General features: G+C 46.3%; 1 protein-coding gene across 18 annotated transcripts in view; it reads left to right on the forward strand.

Moving 5' to 3' along the window:
• RAPGEF1 (Rap guanine nucleotide exchange factor 1) overlaps window positions 1-23,228 on the forward strand; it is a 161,286-nt gene that overhangs the window by 102,533 nt on the left and 35,525 nt on the right. For all 18 annotated transcript variants that reach the window (XM_053559333.1, XM_053559346.1, XM_053559436.1 and 15 more), the window contains 7 exons: window positions 1,725-1,903; window positions 6,418-6,574; window positions 15,673-15,761; window positions 16,390-16,542; window positions 16,967-17,090; window positions 17,538-17,721; window positions 20,275-20,775. In XM_053559333.1, the coding sequence (XP_053415308.1) occupies window positions 1,725-1,903; window positions 6,418-6,574; window positions 15,673-15,761; window positions 16,390-16,542; window positions 16,967-17,090; window positions 17,538-17,721; window positions 20,275-20,775 (1,387 nt within the window). The remainder of the gene's footprint in view (window positions 1-1,724; window positions 1,904-6,417; window positions 6,575-15,672; window positions 15,762-16,389; window positions 16,543-16,966; window positions 17,091-17,537; window positions 17,722-20,274; window positions 20,776-23,228) is intronic.

Below are 23,228 nucleotides of genomic sequence, written 5' to 3' on the forward strand. Positions count from 1 at the left end.
TCCTGCCTGAGGGAAGGGAATGGTAGATCAGAGAGCTTTCGTCCATGAGGTGGAGAAACAAGCGGACAGGAAATAAATATGTCAGGTAGTAAAAAGAGAAAAATAGGGCGGCGCCTGTGGCTCAGTGAGTAGGGCACCCGCCCCATATGCCAAGGGTGGCGGGTTCAAACCCGGCCCCGGCCAAACTGCAACAAAAAAATAGCCGGGCGTTGTGGCGGGCGCCTGTAGTCCCAGCTGCTCTGGAAACTGAGGCAAGAGAATCACGTAAGCACAAGAGTTGGAGGTTGATGTGAGCCGTGTGATGCCAGGGCACTCTACCCAGGGCAGTAAAGTGAGACTCTGTCTCTACAAAAAAAAAGAAAAGAAAAATAAAGCCAGGGCACCAGGTGTCCAGTGATTTGCTTCTGCAGTGTGCAAAGCAGAAGTAGAGGTGTCCATTCAGAGAAGTTACTGGGTCTGCAAGCTGTCTGACTACAGTAGCTCTTTATTTGTAGATCTTGTTCATTTATGTTTTTATTTTGATATTCCCATGAAAGAAGAGCCTCTACTACTGAATTATTTTAATTTAAAATGATGTTCCTCATCATTTCAGAAGAGCTAGTGTTCAGAATCACACTTTTCATTTTATTTCTATCATTTGTATATTTACAGATTAGTGTTTAGGTCAGCTTTCTCTGGAAATTGTCTCCTTATGTCCTCAGCTGCTTACATTTAAACTGGACGGAACAGACCCCACAGGTGGCAGTGTGTTTCCTGCATGCCCCTCCCTCCTGATCGCAGTGGACGTGTAATCGGGTCTATTTGAGTAGGTTATCCGCTGTGGATCTGCCCATTCTGTAGATTACTCTCAATTTTGCTTCCCTTGCCAGTCAGTGGAGTACCTGGCTTGTGGACGTCAGGACCAGTGGGGGTTGGGGGGAGAAAGGAACAGAAGGGTTATATACACCTGCTGGCTGTGGGCCCATGTCTCTCATAGTCAAGGAGAAGAGTTGAGGTGGTGCTTTGCGCACTGCACAGTGTGGCGTCCTATGTTTTCTTTCCCTCTTGGGTCAGCTTTCCCCAGGAGCAGATGGACCCTGAAAGCTGTTAGTTGGTGCACAAGACATTGCTCTGACTCCTTATCTCTTTACCCCAGAGCGTCCCCCACTTCTAGCCTTGGGAGTTCCCAGGCCCTTTGGCCATAGTGGGTCATTTCCAAGAGGGGACCGCATGGGGTTGAACAATGTGGGAATCTAGTGAGGAGTCCTGAGGGAATGGCTTTGAACCCTCATGGTCCAGACCAGTCTTGCATAGACCCTCAGATCTTTGAAAGAAGGGCCTGGAGTTTCCTGATTGGGTTTACATACGGATGTGTACATACCGTAGGACTGGACAGTGCTTCTCCAGGTCATCATCACATCAGCCCTCATACACCTAGGTTAGTGGTGATAGCTTTGAATAGTTACTAGGATGGAGAGGAGGAGAAGTGGTTTTCGAGACCTCAGGGGCTGGGGTGGGAATTCAGGAGTTACTAAATGACCTTTCTTGGTTCAAGTCCTCCTCTTCTTCCTTCAGGTCTAGGCTTTGTCCCCTGATTACAATCCTTAGAAAAATAATCTGCCTTGGTTTCTGCAACAAGAAAAATCTCAAGCTAGTTTAAACAAAATTTTATTTTATTTTATTTTTTTCAAAATAGCTCCCTTTAATCTCTCTCCTCCCTCCTTCTGCTTAACGTTTCCTTTTAGAACCTGAGCTGGCTGGAAGAGAAAGAAAAGGAAGTTGTCAGTGCCTTGAGATACTTTAAAACGATTGTGGACAAAATGGCCATTGATAAGAAGGTACTGGAGATGCTTCCAGGGTCAGCCAGCAAAGTGCTAGAGGCCATCTTACCCTTGGTGCAGAGCGATCCTCGAATTCAGCACAGGTGAGTTGCGCTCAGGTCCTTGGCTGTGTCAGAGTAATGAAAAGCTTAGAAGTAAGTATCTTGGTTTTGGGGCACTTACAATGCAACATTTCTAGGAACAGTTAAGAAAAGGACTCCACCCTGCAACCCCTTCCTCCAACACAACTCTGCTTGATGCCCTCCCGGGACTGAAGTCTTGGTTACTCCTGAAGCCTTAACACAGAGGCATCATTTCTCTAATTGGCTCAGTGATAAATGCATTGATTTGCATACATTTCTCCTAGTACCCTCACTCATGCCTTCAGTCTTCTCCATGTCTAGCTTGGTAAAGAACCTCGTTTAAAGGGTGGTTCAGCACTTAACTGTGTCACGCTAGGACACCTTCCAGACACAGTGCCTGGGTTCATTGGAAGCAAAGCAAGGGCTGTTTTGAATGAAGCTCTTTGAGTTTTCAACAGCCACCAGAGGCCCAGGCAGAAGAACACCAGTAGGGGGCCCACCTACATGAGTCTCCTGGGAGGTTCTGCCTGTCAGGGTTGGACCAAAGGCCTGGCTTCAATGACATAATTGCAGTGTGAAAATTCAAGAGTTTTTAGTACTTTAATACCCGAGGAGTATATAGCAGCCTGAACGCCACACGGAGATCAGGGGACACAGGCAGGGAGGGAGAGACGGACCCCGCTGGCCTGTGGCTTTATTGGATTCAGCCCATTATCCAAACATGTTTCCTGCAGGGGGTTTAAAACAGTCACTAGTTCCAGGAGGCCACGCTGTTACTGAGAGGTACTGTAAGTTCTCGGGGAATGTCTGAATGGCCCATTTAAAGGAAGCAGTGGGAAAACAGAGAGCCTAGCCCACGCAGCATGAGATGCCTCTGAGTTTTTATCTCTGACCATTGGCTGGAGGCCTTCGGGTTGGGTGATTGTAGAAACCTGAGCCCTACTTCTGGTATAAGAAAATTAAACATATTTTTTTTTTAATTTATTTTTTTATTTTTTTTTATTTTTAATTTCAGTGTGCTTGTTCATTCTTCTAAGTACTCCTTTTTTGTTGATTTTCTTCTTTCTCCTGCAGTGCTGGCTGTTTTTGATGTTGTTTGTAGAGACGGGGTCTTACTCTGGCTGACTGCTGCTCATATGGGTTTTGAACCTCTGAGCTCAGGCAATCCACCCGCCTCGGCCTCCCACAGTGCTGGGACTACAGGCGTGAGCCACCACGCCCGGCCGAAAATTAAACATATTTAAAAATGGATGCTGAGGCAACATAAAATTATAAGCACTCCCCATGGGGGCATGGAGTGAGCCCTTGCCCCAGGAAGCTTCTGTCGGGTAATGCTCTCACCTCTAGAGTACATTTTATTTTTTTTAGCTTTAAAGGTTAGCAAGCAGCTTGCCCATGTTTATTGGTAAATGTGAAAGGAAAGCTGTATTAAATGTAATCTGAAATGAAAGCCTTGCAAGAGCCTTTTGTTAAGAGGCTGGCAGACTTTTTGTTTTTCTTCTATGGTACCTGTTTAGGATAAACTCATTTCTATTTTGATTCCTTGAGATGGTCTGGTGTTCATTTAGCCTCATGAGGCTAAGCTTTTATGAACTGCTTTCAGAACTTGGCAGTGAAGTTCATAGTTTTCTTCTTCTGGGAGATAAAGCAAATAGTGCCTTTATTTCCAAGAAACTCTGCTCTAGGGCTTCTATCCTGGGGCATCAGCTGGCCCTGCAGGTGGTGGCTTTTGCCTTGGAGCTCACTGGCACTGGCTGGTGTGGGAGGAAGAAGCCCCCGGGGTGGGGAGCCCTGCTGCTGTCTTCACTGTCTTCCCCGTAGCCACTCAGCTCTTAGAAAGGCTCAGTGCTGCTGATGCTTTTCTTAATACTGCAAATACTTCCTCATATGTTCCCTTTGGGTTCTTTTCATTGTGTCTTTCCTCCCTAAGTGCTTTGTGTGAAGGTCTTTTTTGTGTGTGGGTCCTCACAGGTAAGCCCTAGGCCACCCTCACCTAAGTTTCTAGGCTGGTCATGCCCTGGCCTCGAACAAGCAGCTGGCTCTTTAGTTCAAGCCTCTAATGGAGGATTCTTCTGTGTGAGAGCCCGAGTTGTGCTGGTCATCATAGAGGGCTTTGCTCCATTGCAGATATAAGCTAGCAGCTGGGCCACTGGGTGGCATTTTTGTACACGTAGCACTGAACCCTCCTTCCTTTCCTGTGTCTTGTCCCCCTTAACACAGGAATATTCAGCTTCCAAACCAATGATGGGAAGGGCGAACATATTGTCAAATTCTTCAAGTGCCTTCAGCACCCAGTGCAGGGTAGAAATTAAGTATTAAATGAAAGTGTTCTTCCTACCCCCTTTCATCCTGCTGTTTAACAGTGGGAAGCTTTGGTGGAGCACCCTGTGGGCACATCTGTGGAAGGCAGCATCTTCTTTTAAAGAGCCCTCACCCGTAGTGGCTCACAACTGTAATCCCAGAACTTTGGGAAGCCAAGGTGGGAGGATTGCTTTTCCCAGGACTTTGAGGCTGCAGTGAGCTGTGATCACACCATTGCACTCCAGCCTGGGGGACACGGCAAGGCCTGATCTCAAACAAACAAGCAGATAAATAAAAAAAAAAAAAAAAAAAGAGGCCTTGGGCTGCACCTGTGGCTCAACAGAGTAGGGCACCGGCCCCAAATGCCAGAGGTGGCAGGTTCAAACCCAGCCCTGGCCAAAAACCGCAAAAAAAAAAAAAAAAGAGGCCTCACCTGGCCTTGCTGGGAAGCAGGAGAAAAAGGGAGACGTCTCATTCCAAAAGCTGCAAGATGACATCAGCTGTGATCAGCTCATGGGAACAGCAGAGTGTTTGTCCCCCACCGCCACTCCCCAGTCCTCTTTCCTGAGAGAACTGGCCCAATACTAACTACTTTTCATCGTGTTATCCTCAGAAACAGACCAATCCTGGCTTTCTCGGGGCTCCTTTTAAACATTTTTTGTTGTTGTTTCTAATGAAACTTGGTAAGTTTGGTTCCATTCCTGCTGACTCTTTTCTTCTGTTTTAACATGCACGGAGTGGAATGACCAGCTAAATGGAAACTTTCGATCTCTTGGAAAAATTCTTCCTCTTTACCTGATTCTGAAGAGCTTCTCATTGGAGGACTGTTTGGTTCAGATTTTTGTTATAAATGGCTTTGTTTTTAGAACTTGTTTGTTTTTTTTTTTGTTTGTTTGTTTGTTTGCAGTTGTCGTTTACATCAGCCTTGGTGTATGTGGCTGGCACCCTACCCACTGAGCTATGGGCGCCACATTTAGAACCTGTTTTGTTTTTTTTTTTTTGGTAGAGACAGAGTCTCACTTTATGGCCCTTGGTAGAGTGTCATGGCCTCACACAGCTCACAGCAACCTCCAACTCCTGGGCTTAAGCGATTCTCTTGCCTCAGCCTCCCGAGCAGCTGGGACTACAGGCGCCCGCCACAATGCCCGGCTATTTTTTTGGTTGCAGTTTGGCCGGGGCTGGGTTTGAACCCGCCACCCTCGGCATATGGGGCCGGCGCCTTACTGACTGAGCCACAGGCGCCGCCCTTTAGAACCTGTTTTAATCATATCTTACAGTATTATATATTTTCCTCAAAACTGTATCTTCGGCTCCTGAATGTCTGCCTCTTTTTTGGTTTTTTGGAGTAGAGGAGGGGTAACATGCATTTTCTATGTTTTTGCTCTTGCTCTGTTATAATGTAAAATATTTAAAATGGAAAAATTCTTTCCAGAATTCCTAGGGAAAATTATCTTTAGTTATTTAAAAATATGCAGCCGATGTAGAAAATCTTCATTTCAGCTGCTACTCTGTAATCACTGGTGCTCCCAGCATGCCCTGGGCTTCTCTGTGTGTGTGGGCAGCACAGCAGGGCTGGTAGCTGGTACCTGTGCAAACACGCACACACACCCCACCATCACAGGACACCTTGCCTCTGGTTGGTTGCTGCAATACCTCAGCCTCAGCTGTGGTGCAAGGATGGTGAAGCTGAGCCCCTGTTAGGAGGAATTCTAATAAACTACAGGTCTCTTTTGAGCTCATGACTGTTACTTTAAAGGAACATGCTGTTAAAATTCCACAAATCTGTTGGCTCCTTGTGACATGTTTAAAATGAATTTTAGTCTTAATTCACAATGGGAACTACACAGTGCTCTGACCCAGTCTGGTTGCTAACAGCCTGGAGGAGGGGAGCATGGCGCCCCTTGAGAAATGTCACCAATATCTCATAGAGGAATGTGGGAAAAATACATTAACCATCATGATGGAATATTTATGTTATATTTGGGAAATGCAAACAATTTTATAACACAGATTAGAATATAAAGCTCTACAAAAATTCTTTGTGGGATGTAAGGAGAAAAGCTCAGGGGAGAAAAGCTTTGTTTATTAAAAGGAGGTGTGAATTTTACACAAAGAAAGATTGAGAAATTCACCCTAGTCACTAAGAAAGTGGTTCTGTGCGAAGTGGATGTCTTAATATGATGGGCTTTAGATTTTTTTTAACATTCTTTTAAAACATCTTCTCTTCCCTGTAGCTCTGCCCTTTCCTCCTGCTATAGCCGTGTGTACCAAAGTCTCGCCAATCTCATTCGTTGGTCAGACCAAGTGATGTTAGAAGGAGTGAACTCAGAAGATAAAGAGATGGTGACCACTGTGAAGGGCGTCATCAAGGCTGTGCTGGACGGAGTGAAGGTATCAGCTCGGGTTGTGGGCCTGCTGGGTGTTTGTCACATAAGAATCTGTTGACCGTGTACATTAAAAGGAATGTCTTCCGGGCGGCGCCTGTGGCTCAAGGAGTAGGGCGCCAGTCCCATATGCCAGAGGTGGCGGGTTCAAACCTAGCCCCGGCCAAAATCCAAAAAAAAAAAAAAAAGGAATGTCTTCCAGCACCTTTGGTGTCAGTGTGCTGTATTTGACAACTACTTAATTCTCTCAGGAATGGAGCAAATTCCTCTTACAAGCCTCCAGAAGACTTGTTCAGACAGTTAGAAAAGCTGCTCAGGGCAATCAGCCCTCCCTGAGTGTTGTGTTAAATGTTCAGAGAGACTTTATGTCACAGCTCTGGCTGTGCCTACCTGCAGCTAGACAAAACACAGCAGAAATGCAGAGATTTTTTTTTTTTTTTTTTTTTTTTTGAGACCAAGGCTCATTATGTTGCCCTTGATAGAGTGCTGTGGCATCACAGCTCACAGCAACCTCAAACTCTTGGGCTTAAGTGATTCTCTTGCCTCAGCCTCCCAAGTAGCTGGGACTACAGATGCCCGCCATAACACCCAGCTATTTTTTTGTTGTAGTTGTCATTGGTGTTTAGCAGGCCCGGGCCGGGTTCAAACCCACCAGCCCCAGTGTATGTGGCTGGCGGCCCAACCACTGAACTACAGGCACTGAGCCAGCAGAGAGTATCTTAACACTGACTTAGCAAAACTCCCAGAATGCCAACTGCTACCTTTTCACAACCTAGGAACTTCTGGGATTCTTGGTTAAAAAAAAAAAGGCAGGATCAAGATGAGTAAGAAGTAGAACTGGGTATATTTACTTACTATCCATGGTGTGGTCTGTGTATTTACAGGGTAATAGGAAATTATGACTCACAATTAAGGTGGGAAGCAAAGGCTATGGACAGTCTGGGGCATAAACCCTAGTTGAGATGTTAAGTCCTGGTGCGTGGGGAGCAAGGCAGGATGTAGGACATGAAGTGGGCGAGGACCTTTGGGCCAGCTCTAGAGCTGTGACCAACAGGAAAGTGAACCCTGCTGTTAAGGGAGGCCGTATGATGTGATGGGAAGGGGCTAGTGTAGGGCCTAGCTAGATTTGAATCCCAAGTTCACCACTTAACAGTCTGTGAACTCAAACCATTTTCTCAGCTGTTCTGCATCTCGGTTAACTCATCTATAAAATCGTTGTAATAATAGCACTGTCTACCACAGGGCTGTAGGAAGGGTAAAATGAGTCGTGTGTGTAATGAGTACTTATAATGCTTTTAGAAAAATGCCCAGTACATACTAAGCACTCGGGCCTTAGCTGCTATGGTATTAGCAATTACATGGTGCTAGATGCCTACTTTGTAAATAGCTCTCTTAGCTTGAAAAAACTGTGTCCCCTTTCAGTCTATATCCTTTGTACCAAATTACAGCTGAGGTACTTACCCTAGGCCAAAAAAATTCTTTCCCCATGCCACTAGGCTGACAATTCCTAAAAACTGCCTTCTTGGCTAACATTCCCCAGAAGGTCGGGAGAGTAGAATAAGGACCCCCAGAGGGTTTAAGTTATGAAGAGAAGCTAAGAAAGCATTGTTCAGCATTACAGACGGCTACAGAGTGGATTGTGTTTTAGCCAGGAAGTCTGGGTGACTCCTTACTTCCAACACCACGTAGGTGGAGGCTGGTGTGTCTCCTAGGGACATTTCAGAGGAGGCTCAACTAGGTGGCATCAGTATTTTCCTCTGAGACTCATGTCCTCTTCATTCCAAAAAGTTATTAGGTCCTATATTATCTGTTCAGGGTGTAGCCCAGGGTGGCTCTTGTCACAAAATATGGTATCACTTTCCAGAATCGCGTACAGTCGCACACTTTATCCCCTTTGGTCCTCATGGTAGCTCTCTGAGGTCAGCAGGGCAGAGCGAGACGTGACCTGGGCCGCACTTCATCTGCAGACTCGTGTATTTCTGGCCCACCCACCCTTGCTATTCCTGTCAGTGCTTCTGGAAATGCTATTATTGAAAATTGTTATTTTTCAGGTGACAAGGTTTCCTTCTACTAAATTGATTCTGATGAGATGTTCAAAACAAGTTAGAACCGCCAAAACAGAGGAAATTGAGTTTCCATGCATAAAGCTTTGTGACAGTCCCTAGTAGATTTTATGGAATCACTAAAGTGCCACTGTATTGGTTGAAAGCCATGTCTGAAAGAAAAAATGTCTTTGACTAACATGTGACAGGGTTAAAAAGAGAGAGAGACAGAGAACTGTAGATTACAAACCTGTCAGTGTCTGAGAACAAATAACTTCCAAAATTGTTTTTTAAATATTTTAACTAGAGCAAAGGTTCTGTAAGTGAGGCGCTTTATAAATTCAGTTTTGTTTCCAAAGAGATGCTAGTGACTCTGGAAGGGAGATGCTGAGAAATTTAAAGACCCTCACTCTTTCCCTCCAAAACCACACCCACCTTTACCCACCTTGGCACCTTGGATGCTGGGGAACTGAGCCACTAAGGGTCAAAGAGATGCCCTAGTTTGACTTTTGGAAACCTGCACTCTAACCATTCCCAGCTCCCAGATGTAAAACTCCTTACTCATCTTAGATCTTCTAGGGATGTCAAAGCTTCCTGGTAGATCTCCCATTCCAGCCTAGAGACTCTTTCCCTAACCTCCAGCCACATATAGACACCAAATTTTTTGTAATTAAAAAAAAAAGCCTCGGGCGGTGCCTGTGGCTCAAGGGGTAAGGCACCAGTCCCATATGCCGGAGGTGGCGGGTTCAAACCCAGCCCCGGCCAAAAACCAAAAAAAAAAAGCCTCACATTGATAACCTTGGGAGGAAACTTTGTGGGATAATTAAAGTTCTGTCATTTAACTATTACCACCCAAAACTGGGGTCTGTATCAGAAATAGGAATATTTTAAAAAGACTTTTCCTGACTGTAGCTGTTAGGATTAGTTTTGACTGTAAGAAAACACAAAATAATAGTGGTATTTAAAAAATAAAACCTTTTCATGTGTATGAATTTCATAGATGGGGAGTCTAAGGCTAGTAGACATTTTCACAGAGTGCTCTTCTCCCATCTTGTTTTCCTGCCCGCCTTAGTACATCAATTTTACCTTGTTCAAAAAGGGCTTGGTTTCCAGCCATCATGACCCATTCCAGCCAGCGAGGAAGATGAAAGAGTAAAAAGTTACGCCTTCTACCTTTCAGGAGACTTCTCAGAAGGCCTCATAAAACTTCTGCTTAATTTTATTAGCTAGCAGTTAGTCATGTGCCCACTAAAAATCTGTCAATAAGAAAGAACAGATACTGTGGGACAACTCAGTGTCTCTCCCACACTGGCATTTCAAATAAACCATCTCTTTTATTTCTTTTTAACCTCTTTTTATTATGGAAGATTTCAAACATTTGTTAAAAACGGGGGAACAGAGGGGATAGTGAATAGAAAAAGAGTAGAGTAGAAGAGAGCGTAACGGCGCCCTCACATAGCGTCTGCGTGGGGTGCCGTAGCCAGTCTGGTGTCTTCTGTGCCTGCGCCTGCTCCCGCAGACCAAATTCCAGACAGCATATCCTTTCATCCAAAGGGTCTTACTATATGTCTTTAGAACAGCGGTTCTCAACCTATGGGTCACAACCCCACAGGAACTCTATTAAAGGGCTGTGGCATTAGGAAGGTTGAGAACCACTGCTTTAGAACAAGGCAGACTTCTTTTGTAAAGGGTCAGATAGTAAATGTATTAGCTTCCCAGGCTACATGCAGTCTCTTTTACATATTCTTCTTTGGTTTTTTATTTTTTTTACAAACCATTCTTACCTTGAGAGCCTTACAAAAACATGCCTTGGGCTGGATTTGGCCTACAGGGTATACTTTGCTATTTTAAAACAGTTTTTAAATTCAGGATCCAATATTCCCAAGGTTCATCCATGCCGTACATAGCATGTATCAGTACTTAATTATTTTATTGCCAAATAACGTACTGTCACATGGATATACCACATAGTATCTGGTTACTGAGGGACATTGGGTGGTTTCCACCTTTTGGCTATTATGAATAATGCTGCTGTGAACACTCACATACACCTTTTCATGTGGCTATACATTTCCATTTCTCTTGGATATATACCTAGGGATGCAATTGCTGGGTCATATAGTATCTGTTTGATCTTATGACAAACTCCCAGATTATTTTCCAAAGCGACCATACCATTTTATATTCCCACCATCAGTGTTTAAGGATTTCCAGTTTCTCTTCTCCATCACTGTCTTTTTGATCTAGCCATCCTAGTAGGTGTGAAATAGCGTATCGTTGTTTGTGTGTTTTTTTTTTTTTTTTTTGTAGTAGAGACAGAGTCTCACTTGGTCGCCCTCGGTAGAGTGCGGTGGCATCACACGACTCACAGCAACCTCCAACTCCTGGGCTTGGGCAATTCTCCTGCCTCAGCCTCCCAAGCAGCTGAGACTACAGGCGCCCGCCACAACGGGCGCCTGCTATTTTTTGTTGCAGTTTAGCTGGGGCCGGTTTTGAATGCACCACCCTCGGTATATGGGCCTACCCACTGAGCCACAGGCATCGCCCTATCGCTGTAGTTTTAATTTGCATTTCTCTAATGGTTAATTATGTTGAACACCTTTTCAGGTGCTCATTGGTCATATTTGGATATCTTTTTTGTGGAATATCTTCAAGGTTTTGCCCATTTTTTATTGGGGGGGTCTTTTTATTATTGAGTTATAAGTCTTTTTGTGCATTTCTTATCACAGACTTGGAATCAGCTGTTCTGCTAAGGAACCCTATTTCCCTTTCTTAGGAAAAAGTATTTAGATACCACAGTCCAAGTGCTAAGGCTGCTCATTGCTATTGGCTGGTCACTGCTGCTAGTTCTTTTCAGTGGCTAGAATTGAGAAATGTATGTTTTGTGGAGCTGTGTGTCATATTTCACCAATATGAAATTGGTGGCACCTGTGGGTACCTGATAGGGGGCACCTGCCTTGTGTGGTGCATGTCCCCTCCGCCAGGCAATGGCCTTGTCTCAGCGCCAAGGAGAAGCTGGGAAAATGGAAGAGATTGTGCGTCTGTATTACTTGAGCAGCAGAACTGTATTGTGACTTGCTGAAGGTCATTTAATCCCTTCCACCTCTATAGCCACTTTCTTTTTTTTTTTTTTTGTAGAGACAGAGTTTCACTTTATGGCCCTCGGTAGAGTGCCATGGCATCACACAGCTCACAGCAACCTCCAACTCCTGGGTCTAAGCGATTCTCTTGCACCCGCCACAACACCCGGCTATTTTTTGTTGTTGTTAGTGCAGTTCAGCCGGGGCCAGGTTTGAACCCGCCACCCTCGGTATATGGGGCCGGCGCCTTACCGACTGAGCCACAGGTGCCACCCAATAACCACTTTCGATATTGATTAAATGAACTTGGAAATAAAGTACTGTGTTATGTATTTGGAAATATAACTTTTTCAAATCTCTTTGGCTTTTGAAAGCTGATTGTCAGGTGGGACGAGGTGGCTTACACCTGTAATCTTAGCACTTTAGGAATCTGAGGCAGGAGGATGGTATGAGACCAGGAGTATGTATGAGTGTGAGCAACATAGGAAGACTCTGTATCTACAAAAAGTAGAAAAATTAGCTGGCTTGGTGGGAGATGCCTGCAATCCCAGCTACTAGGAGGATCACTTGAGCCCAGGAGTTTAAGGTTGCTGTGAGTAAATGATAGGGCCACTTGCACTCCAGCCTGGCTATCTCCAAAAACAAAAGCAATTTCAGAAAACAAAACAAAACAAAACCCAACCCCTGATGAACTGGTAGTTGATAGTCACAGGCTGTAGAAAAATAGCCTTTTATAACTTTTGCTTCAGAATGACTAAAGTTTGACTTTCCTCTCAGAAATTCTGCCTTCAAGTAGGTGCTTGGCTCTGGCCAAGTTACAACAGTCAGCTTTCAGTGAGATGAGTCTGCCAGTAGCCAGGTGCATGCACGTTTTAAGTGTTCCCCTTTGCCTATGAAGGTCGAGTGGAGACTACAACCTTCTTTTGAGGCAGTAAGGCTGTAGTAAATAAAATGCTGCCCACCTCTTTACCTTCTTTCCAAACCTAGGCCAGCAAACTTGTAGAAGGGAGAGTTGCTGCAATCATGACATTGTCTTGAAATTCATGTGTATGCCTGCACATGCAAGCCTGTCATTCCAAGATTCTTTGCCATCATTCACTAGTTGAGTTCACAGCTGCCTGTCCAGAAAGATGACAACCTAATTATAATTGCTCATGGACCAATAAAGAATCAGTGGAAGGTTTCCCTGCATCAGCAGGTGGACCTCTCTGTCCTTTTGTCTCTTTCTGAAGAAAAGTGAACCTGAAAATGGGACATCCAAGGCACTGGTCTGGCGTGCTCTGGCTCCCTCTAAAGTGACGTTGCTCTTCTGTGTGGGCTGGCTTTCGAGTCCCTTATCCCTCCATCTAGTCCTGTTTGTAATCACCAGCTCCATAGCTGTTCCTTAAATACCCCTGAGCTATAGTGACAGGCAAACGTTCAAGTGGTCTTTCTTCTGCCACTACTGGACTGATAGAGATCTCTCCTTGTTTCTTCAAGAGTTACAAACTGGGGTAAAGTAACACTGAACCAGCTTATTTGTATATGCCTTTATGGAGGGGGTGGGAGTTAATTATTATTTCAGAAGTAATATGTTCATTTTAGCAAATTTAGAAAATGAGAAAAAAAACAAGATAATGGATGTTTCATAGCCATATTGTCTCTGTTACATATGTTCTTTTTCTTTTTTTTTTTTGAGACAGAGTCTCACTGTGTCCCCCTGGGTAGTGCCGTGGCATCATAGCTCACAGCAACCTCAAACTCTTGGGCTCATGTGTTCCCGTTGCCTCAGCCTCCTGAGTAGCTGGTACTATAGGTGCCTGCCACAGTGCCTAGCTATGTTACATATGTTCTTGATTTGGTTTTGTTTCTAAAACATACACCATATACCAGCATAGCATCTAGGGCTATTTTTCCACTTTACTATCATGTTATAGTGTCTTTCCATGCCATGCCATATATCCTCATTGTGACTTTGTTTTTAATGGCAACATAATGGCCCCATCGTGTGGTTCTATGATGACTTACTAAATATTTAATTATGGCGTACTGAACTATTACGGCATTAATAATACATAATATTATGAATAATACTGTGATGACCATCCTTTGTGACTTATTCTTTGCACACATTCATGACATTTTTCTGGGGCAAAATTCTTGTAATGCAGATGTTTAAGGTTTTTGATATATGATATTATCCTCTAGAGAGGCTATCCAAAGTAATGTTCCCGTCTACCATGCCTTTAAGTTTCTATTTTATTACCATCTAAGCTGGAGAGTCTCTTATGAGGCTCCATTGATATTTATATTTGTGAATGTCATCTTTGATATTTATTTTGGTTTGTTCATTTTCCTCTAGTTTCTGTGTTTTTAAAAGACCCTTGTTCTGGGAAGGATGTCGGCTAACAAAGTCTAACACATGCTGCGCTTTCTAACATGTGCACCTTTTTGACTTTGAAGGAGCTTTGCGTTCCCTGATCTGGGAAACGCTGCCATGTGGCCTGCTGGCAGCCCTCATTGCCTCCTCTGTAACTTAAGAAATGGCTGTTGGTGATGGAGGCCTAAAACCCCTCATGAAGCACCAGTAAATCCTAGCCAGATGCCCATCAACAGACCAGATAAAGAAATCATGGTTTATGTGTATATGGGAGACAACTTGTGCACACAGAACATGGCCATTATGCTGAGCAAGAGACAGGCAGGCAGTCTGTGGGACATAAAGTAGATTGGGGGTTGCCAGAGACTGTTGGGCTTGAGGAGAGTGAGGGACTATAAGTGGGCACAGAGTTTCTTTTGGGGGTGCTGCAAAGTCCTAAATGTGATTGTCTCAATGGATGTAGTACTCTGTGAACAGACCCCAAACCATTGAGTTGTATAATTTAAATGAATGAAGTTTATGTCATGTGAATTGTATATTCATAAAGCTGTTTTTAAAAAGATGAGGCCAGACATGGTGGCTCACACCTGTAATCCCAGCACTTGGGAGGCCAAGGTGGGTGGATTGCCTGAGCTCACAAGTTGGAGACCAGCCTGAGCCAGAGTGAGACCAATCTCTAAAAAAATATAGCCAGGCACTGTGGCGGGCACCTGTAGTCCCAGCTACTTGGGAGGCTGAAGCAAGAGGATCACTTGAACCCAAGAGTTTGAGGTTGTGTGAGCTAAGACGCTGCAGCGCTCTACTGAGTGTGACCAAGTGAGACTCTGTCTCAAAAAATGAAAAAAGATGATGGACACAAAAGCGTATATACTGTGTGGTTTCACTTACATCAAGTTCTAGAACAGGTAGTAAAAAGTGGTGGGGGTGGGGAAGGTGGCAGAAATGTCATGTATCTTGCTAGTGGTTCCTGCATGGGTAGATGCGCTCGTCAGCATTCATCAAACTGCAGAAAGAAAGAAAGACATGGTCCCCGATCTTGTCCCTTTTTGTTCCTTGTGTTTGCTATAATTCAAAAACTACCTTTTCTTTTTTCTTTTTTTCTATTTTAATGGCTCTGAATCATCTCTCTGCCTGTTAATATGCCCTTAACACCTCTCCACTGACAAGGACCCCAGCCAGCCCCTGTGTCCCAGCTGCCACCACACCCATGGTGAGCTCTTCTTGGGAAACCACCCAAAGCCATCATTGTACACATAATTTAATGGCTTTAGAGAACTAAAAGTATAGTTCTTCCCCCACAAACTGACTGGGAATCTGTTCTACCGGATATTTAATTAGTGTGATAAACTTAGTCATTTTGAGACCATGGGGTTTGCCATTTCCCTTCCCAAGAGGAAGTGCCTTTATGCATGTGAAACTTCTTGACACACAATGAAGGTATTTTTGGATGGCAGAGGACATTTGGGAAGCTGTGCAGATTACCTAAGGCAAATAGTACTTGGTAGCTTTGTGTGATGTGGGGGATCTACGGGCACAGAAATGGGTCCCACAGAAATGAGTCAGGGGCAGACAAGCTGCCGCGGCCATATCAGAGCCCGTTGCCTTTCTCTTGTGCGGGCTGCAGGAGCTGGTCAGACTGACCATCGAGAAGCAGGGGCGTCCATCGCCAACGAGCCCAGTGAAGCCCAGTTCTCCAGCCGGCAAGCCTGACGGGTAAGTGCTGACTGACCATCCTGCAGTGGAGTCACATTTGGTGGCAGAGTCTACACTTGAGAAAGGTTGATGCCAAGTGGGCAGCGGCTGGGAGGCTGCTTGAGGCCCACATTCTGATTTTAGTAGTAAGTTTAGGGTGTACACATCACATGGCCTCAAAGTATCACCTCCTCCCAAGTTTAGCATTCACGTGATTGTTTCTGAGACCGTGAGGGTGTCGGGGGACACACACCAGTGCTTTTCCTGAACGACTTCACTGTTCGGATGTGGGACATCTGACTTGAGAGCACACCTGCTTGATCAAGGGAGTAAACCACAGGTGACATAGACAGTTGTGACAGGTCCCCTCATTCCATACCAGGCCCTGGCAAAATGTAGACCAGGAATGTGGAGCCTTATAAAGGGCCTTCGGGTCACCTGTAGACGAGGACACTGAGGCGCAGTGTTGGGGGCACGGCCAAGCTCCGGTGGTCTGTTAGTGATCAGACCACACTTGAACTCCCCGGGCCCTGTGGCAGGGCACCTGTCCTCAGCCTCTGCCTTAGTCACATGTTAACCCTCTGGGGACCTGTATGTGCTCTGTCCCAACCACAGCCTGCTTAACGCTGAGCTCTTTTCCATCCTCCAGTCCGTCTGAGCTCCCCCTGTCAGACCGAGAGATGGAGATCCTAACCAAGACGGCGGGGGTGTCACAGCCCGCTGAGCCCCTCCCAGATGCCACGGATGATGAGGTGGCACCCCCCAAGCCCCCTTTGCCCGGTATTCGGGTGGTTGATAACAGGTAATGATTTGCCTGTTTTTCTAGCACCCCCTCCCTTCATGACTGGATGTGAGGAACGCAGGGTAGAGTGAGCAGGAAGGGGTGGGGAAGGCTCTGGAGGCCGGGCCTTCCTCAGGAGGGGAATTTCCTGGGGTGGCAGGCCCCTGCCCAACCCTCCCCTGTTATGCTCTCTGGGTTCTTTTAAAGGTTTGCCCAGTGAAACCAGCTATGATTTATTATGAAAGAAAAAGAAAAGATGATTCTTCTTTGTTCTTTTGGTATTTATTGGTTTTATTTTGGCAGAAGGGGCATGGGCAGGAGTTGAAGTAGTGAGAAGTGGGTTTGGAGAGTGGTGATCCAAGAACCCCACGTCCAGTACCTTCTATGGCACTACAGAGCCTCTGTGTGCATGGCTTGGTCTGCCTGCATGTTCTGTCTGTTTCAGTCCCCCACCAGCATTACCACCCAAGAAAAGACAGTCGGCACCTTCTCCTACCCGAGTGGCTGTGGTGGCCCCCATGAGTCGAGCCACCAGTGGCTCCAGTTTGCCTGTTGGGATTAATAGGCAGGTAATGCACCCCTATTCCCTGTGTGGGAAAGTGGAAGGAGGGTTTGGGTTTGGGGATTTGGCACCTGAAGCTAAAAGAAAGGTGGTCTTCAGGCCCTGGTGTTCACCAAGTCAGGAAGCACTCTGAGAGCTTAGAGGCCATACAGGCGTCCTTCCCACACCAGGAAATGGTAGAAATTCTTCTATGGGGTAGAGGGGCCAGTGTGGGGAGGCTAGAGGCAAAGGGGTGTCTCCTGGGGACATCTTAGCCCAGCTCACGGCTCTCCTTGGCCACACTCCAGACACTCCAGTGGCTGCTTTCTTTCTCATCTATGGTGTTTGTTGCTGACATCAAAGCCGGTCTCTGGGTTTGGTGGTATTTCCTTCTCTAGGTAAAAGTACCGATCGCCCATCCTGGGTCTCTCATTTCTCAGGAGTGACTAGATTTGTTTTTACTTTTCTGCACAAGGATTTTGATGTTGACTGTTACACACAGCGGCGACTGTCAGGAGGCAGCCACTCCTACGGCGGGGAGTCGCCCCGCCTCTCCCCCTGCAGCAGCATCGGCAAGCTCAGCAAGTCAGACGAGCAGCTGTCCTCTCTGGACAGGGATAGTGGACAGTGCTCCCGGAACACAAGCTGTGAAACACTAGGTGAGCACCGGCGTCCCCTCCGCCTCCTCTCTCGGTGGCTGGGTTTGAGTCTCATGTAATGCCAGTCATTAACTCGTGACTTTGGCCAACTCCTTTAAAATCTGAGCCTCTATTTCCTCACCTGCAAAATGAGGATTAGCAATACCTGCCTCTCAAGAAGGTTGAACGTTGAAATGAAGTAAGGACGTGAAACCACGTTGTTACCTTAATCAGCATGTAACTTGGTGTTCTTTGCCAAAATCAGATCCTTCTGTGCTTAGAGCTTTAAACAAAGGGGATCCCCTGACTCAGTTTGAAGGCAAGTGAGCCAGAGCCGAGCCATGCTCCCAGCCTTTCTGGGGTCGGTGCTGGACCTGAGCTGTACGGTCCATTCTAGTCAGCAGGGCCGCTGGACAGGGCGTGAGGAGCAGCAGACTGTTGGCGTCCCATGACCTGGATATTTTCACTTCAGAGAATCAAGATTTCTGACCAGGGCTTTATTCTCTTTGTTTTTTTTTGTTTTTTTTTTTTTTTTATTCTCAGTATTACTAGGAGTAGGGATACACTGGAGCCACTCTAAATACTCACTGGCAGGAAATCCAGTGACTTAACATACATTCACTTGGTGGAATAGTCTATAGCTATTACGAACTATTTATGATAACAATTTTTTTGTTATTGTTTTAGTTGTCGTTGTTTGGCAGGCCCAAGCCGGGTTTGAACCTGCCAGCCCCAGTGTATGTGGCTGGCACCCTAGCTGCTGAGCTACAGGTGCCAAGCCTCTCAGTTGGGTTTTTTTTTTTTTGTAGAGACAGAGTCTCACTTTATGGCCCTCAGTAGAGTGCTGTGGCCTCACACAGCTCACAGCAACCTCCAACTCCTGGGCTTTCAGTTGGGTTTTTTAAAAAAGGAATTCTAGAGGACAAAAAATAAAGACTTAATAAAATAACATCAAAATGGCTCAGTGCCTGTAGCACAGTGGTTACAGCGCCAGCCACATACACCGAGGGTGGTGGGTTCAAATCTGTCCCGGGCCAGCTAAGTAACAATGACAGCTGCAACAAAAAATAGCCGGGCATTGTGGCAGGCGCCTTTAGTCCCAGCTACTTGGAAGGCTGAGGTGGGAGAATCACTTGAGCCTAGGAGTTTGATGTTGCTGTGAGCTGTAACGCCACAGCAGTCTACCAAGGGCAACATAGTGAGACTCTGTCTCAAAAAATAATAACAAATCATTACATAATCACTGCAGAAAACATAGCATACTTTATCAAGAAAATAAAAATCACTCCCATAACCTATAATCCCTGTTTACATTTTTTTTTTTAGATTATGTAATGTTGGGGGGGGGGTTGTTTTTATTTGGTTTTTATTTTGTTGGGTTTTTGGGAGGAGTTTTTGAGATAGGGTCTTACTTTGTCACCCTGGAGTTGAGTACCGTGGGTCCTCCATAGCTCATAGCAACCTCTAACTTCTGGACTCAAGCGATCCTCCTGCCTCAGCCTCCCAAGGACCTGGGACTACAGATACTTGCCACAATGATGCCCACCTAGTTCTTCTTTTTTTTTTTTTTTTTTTTTTTTTGAGACAGAGTCCTACTCTGTCGCCCTCAGTAGAGTGCTGTGACGTCACAGCCCACAACAACCTCCAACTCTTGGGCTTAAGCGATTCTCTTGCCACAAGGCCTGGCTATTTTTTGTTGCAGTTGCCACTGCTGTTTTAGCTGGCTAGGGACAGGTTTGAACTCGCCACCCTCAGTATATGGGGCTGGTGCCCTACCTACTGAGCCACAGGCACTGCTCAGTTCTTCTCTTTTTAATAGAGATGGGGTCTTGCTGTTGCTGAGGCTGGTCACAAACTCCTGAGCTCAAGGGATCCACCCACCTCAGCCTCCCAGAGTGCTAGGATTACAGGCCTGAGCCAACTATGTAGTTGGTGTGTTTTTTTTTTTTTTTTTAGGCAGAGCCTCAAGCCTGGGCTCAAGCGATTCTCCTGCCTCCGCCTCCCAAGTAGCTGGAACTACAGGCACCCGCCACAACGCCTAGCTGGTTGCAGCTGTCATTGTTGTTTGGCAGGCCGGGGCTGGATTCGAGCCCATCAGCTCCCGTGTATGTGGCTGGCGCCTTAGCCACTTTAGCCACAGGCGCCGAGCTGTAGTTGGTTTTTTTTGTTTGTTGTTGTTGTTGTTGTTGTTTTGAGGAAGAAATTTTAAATATATTTGCAAGTGTAAAGAATGGTACAGCCAATAGCCATATTTCCATCTGTTTTACTTTTATAATCAGGGAAAGGAATGAAAGATATTAAAAAAAATGAAAGATATATTAAAAAAAAAAGATATATTAAAAAAATCATATATTAAAAAAAAATCGCATGTGGCTCAGTGAGTTGGGTGCCAGCCCCATATACTGAGGGTGGTGGGTTCAAACCCAGCCCCGGCCAAACTGCAACAACAACAACAAACACAAGACAGACTTTTGTCATGTTCTCATGAGTGAGATTAAATAAAGCAAGAAGGGTGGGAGCGAAGGTCTCTGGGGCCTTGTGGCTGATGGGTATTTCTTCCCGTTGCAATTGCAGATCACTACGATCCTGACTATGAGTTCCTGCAGCAAGACCTCTCAAATGTAGACCAGATACCTCAGCAAGTGGCCTGTAACCTTAGTCCATTGCCAGAGTCCTTGGGGGAGTCTGGGTCTCCCTTTCTTAGCCATCCTTTCCAGCTGCCTCTTGGCAGCTGTCCCCAACCGGAGGGGCCCTTGGCCCCAGGACAGCAGACAGACGTGCCACCTGCTCTCCCAGAGAAGAAGCGCAGAAGTGCAGCCTCCCAGACCATGGACAGCTCTGGCTGCAGGGTGTCCTACGAGCGGCACCCCTCACAGTATGACAACATCTCCGAGGATGACCTGCAGAACCCAGCCCCACTCCAGCCCATCCCCTACACGCCCTTTGCTGCTATTCTCCCTTTTCAGCAAGGAGGTTCCTCAGCCCCTGTTGAATTTGTGGGCGATTTCACTGCTCCTGAATCAACAGGTGACCCAGAAAAACCACCTCCTCTACCAGAGAAGAAAAACAAACACAGTAAGCTTTTGTTGAGCTGTTGTTGGGAAGCATGTTTTATCACCTAAAATGGTGGTGTGTTCTATTTAAGCATTAGACCTAAGGTCAAACTAGTGGCCTTGTTCATAAAAGCAGGGACCATGGGTAGGTGGACACTTGTGGGAGCCTGGCTTTGCCATTGCTGGTGATTGTTTTTAAAGCCTGATCAGCTGACTTCTCCTTCTAGGTCTCTGTAAAATCTCAGGCCTGTTGTCCATGAAGCCCAAGTGCTTCTCCTTTAAATGGGATCAGTTGACCTGGCCTGAGCACACAGTGACAAAGGGAATGAGTGTCCTTGCATTGCAGCAACATCTGGGTAGGCAAGGTGGCCCACAGAGTGATTTCCAAGGACCCCTGTGCAGAGGGCGCACTGTCCTCTGTTTCAGAAGACAAACGCTTGCTGAGTGGCTGGGAGCTGAGCTGGCCTGGCAGGAGTAGCTGAGGACCTATCAGGCCACACATTTTAATATGCAACGTTGTTAGGACCCAGAGGTGAAGCTGAAATTTTGAACATTTGTTTATGTTTTGAGTATTCTCCAACTGTAAATTTACCATAAAATTACTAAGTAGAGTTCCACTGGAAATTATATGCTCCTGGCTCCCCAGACTACTCCACACTGTCCAGAGTTGCCTGACTCTGCCCCCACCTCCACTGTACCTGCACAGATCTGCTCTAATTTTTCTCTGGTAGATCAGTTGTCACCATTCTCATATGAGAGGCCACCTCAGCCCCAAAGGCCCAGGGTTCCCTGGCCTCAGTTGAACATTCGACAGAGAATTTCTGCAAACTAGAAATGGAATCTCCATTTCAGAGTCCCAAATAATAGCCTCTGAGTGGTTCAGCAGAGATCTGGGTCCTGTAATCAAAGTAAAAGGGAAGACCTGGCTCAGTAAAACCTAACAAGGACGGTCCTGAGGCCCAAGTGGGTGGCCTATAGCAGGAGGCAGCTGCTAATGGTGTAACATATTCCCCAGCTCTTCACTGGGCATTGCCCAACTTGCAGGATGGCCTCAGTGGTGTGCTCCCCCAGCCAGCAGGAGATCTGGCTCTGTGGGACCAATGATGTCATCCCCATCTGCTGTGTAAAGCTGCTCATTAGCAACTGTGGTGAGGGGCAGGGGTGCAGTGGCATTGCAAGGAACACCTCCTTCCTTCTCTGCCGCCCGCTCCTCAGGGCAGATGCCTGAAGTACTGTTGGCCTGTCCCCTCTACCTACCGTTCCACAAGTAGCATCCTCAGGAACTTCCCCACATGTTCTCTGCACTCAGACACGGGGCAGGATGGCATCCTTGGGGACTGCAGCAGATGCCAGGGGCCCTACCCTTCCAGCTCCTAGAACAAGTGTGAGTGGTTGTCCTCAAGTAGGGTCTGCGGAGAGAGAAGGAAAGGGAGGGTAGCCATTGTTTCCTTTCAAACAGTCTTGTGTGGCTGAAAATGTCTTTCTGTTAAGTTAAGCCCCCATGTGGAGGCGTCAACCCATTCGTCCATGTCCACAGACCTTTAAAAGCTCCAGAGGCTTTCAGCGGATGCTCTAAGTGCTCGTCATGAGCAGTGCTTGCAGCCATCTGCAGCAGATGTTGCTAGCTCCTACTCTATAGATAAAGTAACTAGAGCTCAGAGGAACTGAGCACTTCTCCAAGAGCACTTCAACAAGAAAATGGTGGCAGAGCTGGGGTTCAGAGCCCGGCCCTGTTGTGACAGCATGTTGCAGTGTGTCCTGCAAGCTGAGGAGGAAGGAATTGGGCCCTCCTTCCTGGAGTTCCTGTAAGACTTCACTAGTGACCCCCATGTAGGGGATAATCTCTCCTGTACCCTATAATAGAGCCCCAAACTTGGGGTACCCTGAGGCTCTGTCCAAGCCCCCAGGTCTGCTCTTCACTCCCTGAGGGGACTCTTGGGAGCTCTAGTTTGTGACTTCGTGGAAAGTGCCTCCTTGCAAGATGGCTTTGAGGGAACAAAGGAAGTAATCATCCCTTGTGAGCGGCTACGCTGGACCAAGTTCATACGTGCTTAGTCCCAGCATCACAGCATGGCCTTGTCATGATGATCCCAGCTCCTTGTGCCAAGGGCAGCCCCATGAGTCCCATGTGCCAGACAAGCATCCTGAAGCCCATGGCTGTGGTTTCCCTGTGCCTGGTTAGCAGATCTGTAGGGCTTCAACATCAGGAGTTCAGAGACCTCCTGAAAAGATTAGAGTTTTACTGAAAAGGCAGCTAGAAGTAGTTATGTTTGGTCTTTTCTGGGAGCAGCTGATGGGCATTCGGGATCACTCTCCTGGGCTTGCATCTTGCTCTAGAACTTGGTGTCCTCAGTAGTGCAGTGTTAAAGGGGAGGTCTTGTGGGACAAGCTCACTGTACTTTTCCTTGACAGCCACGGTCTACCCAGTGCTTACTGAGCTGATACATTTTTACTTATTCTTTTAAATAAAGAAGG

This window comes from Nycticebus coucang, chromosome 2 (assembly GCF_027406575.1).
Source record: "Nycticebus coucang isolate mNycCou1 chromosome 2, mNycCou1.pri, whole genome shotgun sequence".
NCBI classification, from domain to species: domain Eukaryota; kingdom Metazoa; phylum Chordata; class Mammalia; order Primates; family Lorisidae; genus Nycticebus; species Nycticebus coucang.